Source organism: Rhinatrema bivittatum, chromosome 4 (genome assembly GCF_901001135.1).
Source record: "Rhinatrema bivittatum chromosome 4, aRhiBiv1.1, whole genome shotgun sequence".
Taxonomy (NCBI): Eukaryota; Metazoa; Chordata; class Amphibia; order Gymnophiona; family Rhinatrematidae; genus Rhinatrema; species Rhinatrema bivittatum.
In genome coordinates this window covers 152,235,497-152,245,672 of record NC_042618.1, presented here as the reverse complement: position 1 = coordinate 152,245,672, position 10,176 = coordinate 152,235,497, and the positions used below count along the sequence as shown (strand labels likewise).

The 10,176-nt window shown below is 43.2% G+C and overlaps 1 protein-coding gene across 1 annotated transcript in view; it reads right to left on the bottom strand.

Annotated features, from left to right (window-relative positions):
• Positions 1–688: 688 nt before the first annotated feature.
• The window catches only part of HECTD1 (HECT domain E3 ubiquitin protein ligase 1), a 345,856-nt gene continuing 336,368 nt past the window's right edge, over positions 689–10,176 (bottom strand). Inside the window, 2 exon segments of the mRNA XM_029598986.1 lie at positions 689–1,916; positions 2,394–2,538. Coding sequence (XP_029454846.1) covers positions 1,779–1,916; positions 2,394–2,538 — 283 coding nt within the window. The 3' untranslated portion in view covers positions 689–1,778.

Here is a 10,176-nt window from a genome sequence, read left to right as displayed (position 1 = left end):
CTGGCTTAACTTTGAAGTGTGAAATAAGATAAGAGGTCATTTATATGGGACACAGATCTCAATTCTTGTTTTAGCACCCACATGCACATGAGAGTATAGCAAAAGTGATACCCATAGTTGCTGGGGGGTGATGGGTGACGACAGGGCTTACCACAAGGTGGATTAGTTCCACAACACACATCAAGAAAGTACTTTTAAACCTGTAGGGAGACCTGGATGCTCCTGTGAAATAACAGAAGCAGTTAGTTGTAAGGCTTTCAAAACGGAATCCTTCATGCACATTTTGCCTTCCCCACTCCAACCCCATTTCTGCACAAGAAAAAAGTAATCAGACTGTTAAACACACATGTATTTTCACTTATACTAAGCTGGATGGGGAGCGACAGTTTTCAAAACTGTCCTCCAAATGTGTTGATATGAAGGTGATACTGTCATCTGTAAAAGTTAAACTGCTGCCTTACTTTACACTTTTCATAACTGATTTAACCCAAGGGCAGAGAGAAGTCTATTCCCCCCCCCCCCCCCCCCACAAAAAAATGCATTTTGACAACTAGTATTTTATTGCCCTCAAACTGTTACATTGCTTACAAAATTATTTACAATGTCCTCTACTGATAAAAGCTACTATATACATAAAAAAGTAAGAAAATCCTGCTTACCTGAAAAGTAGAAAACACAGACCAAAATGTACGCAGCAAACATTTTTAATGGTTATTCTTGAGCATACACATTGCAATCTTATTTTACTTCAAACTGCAACAAGTTAAATAAAATGTTTTATAATATACAAAGAAAATACAACCATAAAGCAAAACTTGCTTCAATTGTGCCTTGCACCTAGAACCAGTGTTTTTTTAATAGAATTTTTGTTTAATAGCTTTATTGTTGAGTTGCACACACGAACAGAGGGGATTTGATCTTTAGAAGCAGGGCATTTAAGAAATAAAAATGACTCCCAGTTTAAAAAAAAAAAAAAAAAAAAGGAAAAGAAAAATAAAGAAAAAAAAGAGGAAATGCATGATTATATGCAAACAAAAAGAAAATAAAAACAAAAATGAGAGAGAACTACTTAAATACTCCAATAGTGCAGGCACCATAAAAGAGGAAAGAATTTGAAATGCCCATTAACTCTAGAGTTCAGGGAAGCAGGTTTTCCACTAGGGTGAATCAGTGATGCTCACTGTAGTGTATTAGATATTGGATGACAAACCTTTATACACATTTAAAAATGTATCAGTGAATACTGAAAGGGAAAAGCACAATATTCAGAAGATCTCTGTCCCTTCTTTCTTTCCCTTTTTGGATCTGATGAATAAAGCCAACTTAATTTCCAGTTGCTTCAGGCCTGTGGGGCATCCTGCAGCACTGCTCTACATCAGCCCTTTAGAGAAAGCATCACACAACGCTGCCCTACATGTGCCCTTCTGACAGAGCATTACATCACTACTTCAGCCCTGTGTAGAGAGCATCACACTGCACCAGCACTTTAGAGAAAGCATCACACAGTGTCACACTGCATCAGCCATGTTCTTCCTGGGAATTTCAGTTTCATCATTAGCAGCTAAGAAATTTAGTCCACATTCTCCTCACAGGTGGCAAAAAACCCCCCCAAAAAAACAAAAAACCCCCAAACAAAACAAAATTTAAAAAACTCCCCAAACAAAGGCCCAGGTTCATTTTTTCCTTAGAACATAGCTTGGAGACTGGATATTTTCAGCACACAAACACAATAGGGCATCACTAGTATAAAAAACAGTCTGTATCATCCACACTTCAGCTCAGTTGAGGTGAAAGCCTTTTTCCATGGTAGCAGCTAGCAGGCGTTCTCTCATAATCTCCTCAGAGGAATACTCAGGCAACTTCAGATAATGCACACATGTATTTACTGAAGGGTAACTAGAATCTGTAGCATCCACCTGCAGAAAGAGCACAGGGGTTGCATGAGTTTGTGATATATATATATATATATATGTTCCCCTCTGGGGAGGCACTGCTGGTTAAAATGACTTAAGAGCTCTCTCAGTCTAGTGGACATAAGTGGCAAACATCTACAGAAACAGGAAAACAGCAATTGTTTGGATTCGGACAAGATAGTGGAATGATGTTTCTTCTCTGAAAGATTTTATTCAGCAATATGGAATGGTCTTATAAGATGAATTTTCTTAAGTGGATTAATCATGCAATAGGAATTATCTACAAAGGAAGCAACATTCAGGAGGGGCTTTGAAAATAACATTTCTTATGACAAGAGTTTTTTCACATTCTATGCTGTGCAGCAACAATGCTTGCCTTATCAAGCTGTTTCGAGTACTAAGTGCAGAGGAGGATTTTACTACACTCAATAACTGCCATCCATTTGAGAATACACATTACTCCTATAAAAGGGGAAATACCTTGCGTACGACAGTCAGACGGGGATGAAGGTTGGCCAGACCACCTGGTGGGAGTGTCGAACATCCTGTGGTGAATTGTAAAAATGCTTTCCGTTCATCTGAAGACATGCTACACAGCACTCTCACAAATCGCAGGAAGCCAGGGCTACAAAAAGGAATGTGGAAACCAGGACACAAAGTATCTTATTAGCACCAGGTCTGCTGTACATCAGAACCAGGCAAGATATATCTACATTTACTCAGAATGCTCTTTCCAAAAGCTTTTCATTCTTTATGGAATCTATTATTCAAAAGTAATTATACTAGCCACAGATTGTTTTTACTCAAATTATAAGAAAACAAATTCCTAATTAAGAACCCACTGACAAAAAAAACCAAAACCAAAACATTAAAACAGCAGGAGAAAAACACAATGGACTGTAGGTCCATCAAAAAGTAGGTCAGTGGCCCCATATTACAAAGTAGAAGTTATTAGATAACAGTGACACCAGATCAATGCAGACACTCATCATATAACTTCCATGCAAATTGGGATGTCAGCAGAAAACAGGTAAAGCATTTTTAACAAAAAATGTTATTCCTTATCCTGCTACACTAGCCATATGTGGTTTTCTTCCCCTACTAGCAGATGGAAACAGAAGATGCAGCTTTTCCTATCACTGGTAGTTACCATAGTGCAATTCCAGCAAAAAGCCAATATTCTCTGTCTCCAGCAGATGGCAGGACATACTTGTCTAGTGCAACAGAAACATCACACCCAGGCTTCAGCCTTTACCCAGCCTGATGGAGGATGTTTGGGCAATGCTGCATTTGGCAGCCTTTTCTGCTTTGACAGCAAACTGTGGATCAGGCTTTTGTGCTTCCCAGTTAAGTGAGCCCTGTGAAAGGCTCTCAAGGCCCAGAGGGGGTTTGGTAGATCTTAGAGGGTAGGAGTTTGTTTGAAGTTGTCTTCACCTGGCTTATTAAGGTTTTAAATCAACTAGTTCTGCTGAAGCAAGTAAATGGAGGTTAAGTCTCCAGTAGATGTTGTGGGGGAGATGTAGGAGTTCACTTTCTGCAATTTTACCAGATGTGATCCTACATATCTTTACTGTTGCACCCTAGTTCTTGCTACTTCAGTTCCTGACATCCATATTGTCTGTCCATGTGTTTTGCCCACTGGGAGGGTGGCTCTTACTACTTTCGAGTAGCTTCCACACTTGAAAGACATGGTTCCAGTTCTATGTGAACTGCAGGGGCATAGCCAATACGCCATTTATTTTGTGGACCTAAAGGAGGACAGTTCCTACAGACTCATCCTTGATTTGAAAGGGATAGACAGTCTTCGCATTTCCCATTTTGTAAATCCTGCAGTCTGTATTAATGACTGTTCAGCAGGAAGAGTTTCTTCTTAGAATTATCTACAGCTTCCTGGTTTCAAGGCAGCCTCCTTAGATTTGGTTCAGTGGCCTAGGGCCCATATGTTTGTTCTGCAGTTTTCCCATTGTCTTGCTTGTCCCCAACTCTCAAGACTAATGAGTTTGTCTTCCTCTTATAGAGTCAAGGAGGCAAAAACTCTCTTGGATGTTGACATCATCGAACTTGCTGAGGAGAATGAGTGTAGAACCTCCCCACTGGCTGCTCCTCAACACAGATGCAAGATTGTTGGGGTGAGGAGCCCACTAACAGGACCAGGTTGCTCAGGAAGCTCTGATCTCAGGAGGAGGGGGCTCATGGATCTAGCAACAGGCTGGAAACCAAGGCCTTCAAATTGGATTTCTAAATTTCTTCCTCTGCATCTCCTGTCCTCTGTGAAAAAAATGGTAGTCTGAAATCGGACAATGCCATGGCAGTGGCTTATATGAATAGACAGGGAGTCATCTGAACTTGAGGGGTCTTCAGGGAAATGAGTCTTCTATTTTTCAACGGGTGGAGCAGAATCTTCTGCAATTTCAATGGGTGGGAAACATCTAGTCCCATCTCTTTCGTCAGAGATGTTTTGGTTCTCAGAGAGTGGGAGTTCAGCTGAGAGACATTTTAGAAGATAGTAGATTGATGGGAATCTCTATACTCTCAGGTTTCATCTTCAGTTGGCACTGGAAGTAGGCTTCAAAGGGACAGACATTCTGGTCCAGCCGTGATCAAAGGGAGATCTATTGTGTGTTACCTCCCTGGCTTTTGAAGGAAAAAGCTTGAGAAAGATAGTGAAACAGTTTTCACAAGTCATTCCAATGGCTCTAGGTTGCCCAAGAAGTCCTTGGCATGCAGATCTTGTGAGTGTACATGATTTCTCAGCTACAATGCCTAAGGAATCAAGGTTTCCTAAATCAGGGTCAGAGTCTCGTGGAGGGTCTATCTCCATTTATCTTACAATCTGGTTCTTGAAAGGTTGCAGTTGCACAGTAAGGGATATTTCCTCTTGGTAACATTTACCCTGTTGAAAAGCATTTTAGGAATGCCATTTCACTTGCTTATGTTTGAGTCTATTGTCCGCCTGAAGAATGCTGCAGGGAGTGGTCTGTATCACTGTAGTGACTGGATACTTCCAACATTTCGGCCTTGTTTCAGAGAAGGTTGCATTCAGGTTTGATCCCAATTCCTCTGAAATTTCAACAATCTCCTGTTGGAGATACAGTGCAGGGGTTTGCTATTTTCTTGATTTCCTCTGAGTTGTGTAATGTTTTCAACCTCCTTTTAGTTTCTTGGTTCCTCAGTGGGACCTTAATTTGGTTTACTAAGCTTTAGTGGGTTCAGTGTATGAGCTTCTTCACAATGCTTTTCTGTAGGATTTATTGCTGAAGATGATTTTTCGGTGGCCATTTATTCAGCTAGAGCTATTTCTGAATTACAAGCCTTGTCTTGCATAAATCATGTTTACCTAGACTAGTTTCTGTGTTCTACTTAAATCAGACACTACTGGTGTTCACAAGAGGGGAGTGTCAGGGTAAAGATAAGTCATGCTGGTTATTGGATGTCCGTTGATTTCTTAGGTATTTAGCAATCTCTAATTCTTTTTTTGGAAATCTGACAAATTGTTTTAATTGCAGGGCTGCGTAAAGGCAATAAGACTTCTAAAGCTTCTTTGGCTAAAGGGGTTTACAAAAAAGAAAACAAAACTATTGATTTAGCTTATTTACTGACAGGACGGCAGCCTCCGGAGGTCCTGTGGGCACACTCAATGAGAGCTCAAAGTTCTTGGGTAGAGCTTACACTCTTGCACTGGAGGAAATTTGTAAGGTGGTCACTCAATCTTCCTTACATTTTTTCACTAAATATTTCAGTCTAGATGTTCATGCAAAAAGGTCTCAGCCTTTGGAGCTGGTATTCTCAGTGTGACCATAACTGCCTCCCTCCCTGCTTAATTGTGCCCATCCACTCAAACAGTTTAAAATGTTTTGTTCCCTTTATTTGGTTCACCTCCCTGAAATTTGGCTCAGGTGTTAAGCTAGCATTCATCACCTGAGGCACAAAGATAAGCTTCATTCAGAACCTAGTGCACTCTTAAGTGTCTACCCTTAAGTGTTGCATTTAAAGCTCTTAAATACAACATTGCCCTTCATGGCAATACATAGTACTAACTAGGCCATCAGGTTGTTCCCAAACCACAAATTGTCAGTAGTATCTACCACTCGGTCAACAGAAAGCAGAGTTGCTTGCCTTTAACAGATGTTCTCCCAGGACAGCAGGATGTAGTCCTCACATGTGGGTGACGTCATCAGACTGAGCCCTAACACAGAAAACTTCTGTCAAAGTTTCTAGAACTTTTGACTGGCACACTGAGCATGCCATAATCCCTGTAGCCATAGGGGTCTCTCTTCAGTCTCATTTGTAGCAAAAGGTGCGAGTGAAAAAATAAAATAATAAAACATTTCGGACCCAACTCTGCGGGGTGGCGGGTGGGTTTTGTGAGGACTACATCTTGCTATCCTGGGAGAACATATGTTACAGGTAAGCGACAGTTTTAATGTATTTCCGCCCTGGAGGCGACTGTTCAGTTCCTTGTAAACCGGTGCGATATGTATTCTTTACAGGAACATCGGTATATAAAAACTAAAAATAAATAAATAAATAAATAAGCAACTCTACTTTCTTCCAGAACAAGCAGAATGGTAGTCCTCACATGTGGGTGATTAGCAAGCTAAAGGCTGACTCATATTTAAACTGAACCAACAGCATACAACTTGTGCAACAGGCACAACTGGTGTACTGTTGGGGAAAATGAGGCAGGCTGAAAATCACAGCAGGTGGATGTGGAAGGAGTTGGGATTATACTGGAAATAAGTTCTTCAAGACGGATTGGCCAAAGGCAGAGTCTTGACGTCCATCCTTGTCCAGGCAGTAATGTGCTGCAAATGTGTGAAGAGAGCTCCATGTTGCAGCTTGACAGATCTCAGCATTCGGTACTGAACTATAGTGTGCTACTGAGGTTGCCATGGCTCTTACTGAGTGCGCCTTCACTCGTCCCTGGAGAGGAAGGCCTGCTTTCTCATAGCAGAATTCGATACAGTCTGCTAGTCAGTTGGAGAGAGTTTGTTTGCCCACTGCAACTTCCGGTATGTTTTTATCGAAAGAAATGAAGAGTTGGGTGTATTTCCTATGGATGCAGTGCGGTCTAGATAAAACGCCAGTGCACGTTTACAGTCCAAGGTGTGTAAAACTCTCTCGCTCTGGTGAGAGTGAGGCCTTGGGAAAAAGGTGGGCAAGACTATAGACTGATTCAAGTGAAAGTCAGAAACCACCTTGGGAAGGAATTTAGGGTGAGTACGGAGTACCACTCGGTCATGGAGGAACCTTGTATAAGGTGAGTATGTGACAAGCGCTTGTAACTCACTAACCCTTCGAGCAGATGTAATGGCTACTAGGAAGAGAACTTTCCATGTAAGAAATTTATCATCACAGGAGTGCAAAGGCTCAAACGGGGAGCGCATGGGCCTTGTAAGTACTAGGTTTAGGTCCCATTCGGTAACTGGTGACCGAGAGGGGGCTTAAGTTGTAGCAGGCCCCTCATAAACTGACTCACAAAGGGCTGCGCCGTTATTGGGGCATCCCCTACTCCCTCGTGTTACGCTGAGATGACACTGAGGTGTACCTGCACTGAGGAAGTCTGGAGACCACAATCTGAAAGGTGCCAGAGATAGTTTCAAAGGGATGGAGTGGGGCAGGAAAAAGGGTTTGATACCTTTTTGCGTGCACCATGTGGTAAATCTATTCCACTTAGAATGATAGGATTTTTGTGTGGAAGGCTTTCGTGAAGCTATAAGCACTTGAGAGACATCAGTTGAAAGGTTGAGCGGTTGTAGGATCAAGCTTTCAACATCCAGGCTATAAGGGATAGGGTCTGACGGTTCGGATGACGTAACATACCTTGGTTCTGAGTTATGAGAGTGGGCAGTAGGCCCAGGTGAATTGGTTCTCAGATGGAGAGGTCGAGAAGCATGGGAAACCATACTTGTCGAGGCCAATAGGGGGCTATGCGTATCATTGTCCCTTTGTCCTGTTGTAATTTCACGAGAGTTTTGGCTATCAGCGGTATCGGAGGATATGCATATAGGAGGCCTGTGTTCCAGGGGCGAGCAAAAGCGTCCATGGCTAACGTGTTTTGTTGCCTGTGCAAGGAGCAGAATCTGTCCACTTTGTGATTCAGTTTGGATGCAAAGAGGTCGACCCCAGCATTGGAAGATTCTGCTCGTTACCACAGGATCCAGAGACCACTCGTGGGGATGAAAATGTTGACTGAGGCGATCTGCTACTACGTTCTGTATGCCTGCCAGATAAGTGGCCCAGAGATGTATGGAGTGTGCGAGGGCCCAGGCCCAGATCTGCGCAGCTTCTTGGCAGAGCAGATAAGAACCTGTTCCTCCCTGTTTGTTCAAGTACCACATTGCAACTGTGTTGTCTGTCTGTATGATAACAGTCTTGTGTGAAAGGCAGTCCTTGAATGCATATAGAGCATAACGTATGGCTCGAAGCTCTAGGAAGTTGATCTGAAACTTTGCTTCGAGTTGTGTCCAAGTCCTTTGAGTTTGAAGGTTGTTCACATGATGCGTCCGTGGTTAAGGTCACTTGAGGAACTGGTTGCTGGAAGTGTATACCTGTTATCAAGTTGGCCTTGTGTGTCCACCAGAGAAGTGAGAGATGCAGCTGGTCGGTTACATGGTTCTGGGATGAAAGAGGTTGAGTGGCTTGTAGCCACTGAGATTTCAAAGTCCATTCAGTTATTCTCATGGCTAGCTTGGTCATAGGAGTGACATGGACCGTGGAAGCCATGTGGCCTAGCAACGTGAGGAATTGATGGGCTGAGGCTGTTTTCTTTGTGCTCAGAGAAGTAGCTAATTTGGAGAGTGTCTCTGCATGGTCTTTGGGCAGAAAGGCCTTTGCGACTGTGGTGTCCAAATCTGCTCTGATAAAGGTAAGGAGGTAAGATGGATTCAGGTGGGATTTCTGGTAATTGATGAGAAACCCCAACGAGGGTAGCAGATTGATAGTAAGCTTTAGAGCATTGAGAGTTCCTTGCTTGGATTGACTCTTGATTAGCCAGTCATCCAGGTGAGGAAACACGTGTATGCTGTTTTTGCGTAGATGGGCTGCAACCACTGCTAGGCATTTTGTAAATACACGGAGTGCCGAGGCAAGTCCGAAAGGCAGAACCCGGTACTGAAAATGTTGATGACCCAGTATGAAACGCAGGTATTTGCGATGATGTGGGGATATGGGAATATATGCATGCATAGGCGTCTTGAAGATCCAGAGGACAGAGACAGTCTCTTTGCTGTAGAAGGGGAAGCATGGTGCCTAGGGACACCATCCTGAATTTTTCTTTTTGTAGAAATTTGTTGAGATTGCGAAGGCCGTCTGATTTCTTTGGAATTAGAAAGTAGCGGGAGTAGAACCCTCTGCCCTGCTGTGCCAGGGGAATGGCTTCCACAGCCCTGGCACACAGAAAGGTGGATAGTTCTGACTGTAGAAGACTTGGGTGATCTCTTTGGGTCTACAGAGGATTGGGTGGTGAATCTGGGGGTACGGAAATTTAGATGGTATCCCTGGGTTATGATGGATATTACCCATTGGTCTGCTGTAATACGGTGCCAGTTGGGTATGAAGTGGTGTAATCAACCTCCTACAGGCAAGTCTGGTTGTGGATTCATAGAGTGGCTGCTGTTCTCTGGACAGGTTTCAAAATCCAGAGGCCGGGCCCGTTTGCAGGGCTGGTTGAGATCTGGATGTCTTCTTTGAGGTGGTCTGGCTGGTCTCACGCAAGATGTAGGTGGGTAGTACTTGTGTGAGCGATAAAAAGGTCTTCTTGGATCCCTTCTCGTGGTTTTTCAAACAGAGGCGGGAGCTTCAGCAGTGACAGTGGAAAGCTGACGCAGGGTCTCATGCTGATCTTTTAATTGAGCCACTGTATCCTGTATCTTGTGGCCAAAGAGATTATCTCCAGTACACGGGAGATCAACAAGCTTATCCTGGACTTCTGGCCTTAAATCAGAGGCCTTAAGCCAGGCCCATCTTCTGGCACTGATTCCTGTTGCTGATATATGAGAAGCCATCTCAAAAGAATCATATGCAGCTCTGACCTCATGTTTCCCTGCCTCAAGGCCTTTCTGGAGAATGGCAGTGAAGTTCTCCTGTTTGTTGGGGAAGGGAGTCTGCTATGTCCTGGACTTGCTTCCAGATTCCTCTGGTACTGTGTCATGTATAACTGATAGGCAGCTATGCGTGATACTAGCATAGAGCCCTGGAAGACTTTCCGACCTAGACCATCCAAAGACCTTTGGTCTTTTCCAGGGGGAGCTGAAGAATGAGG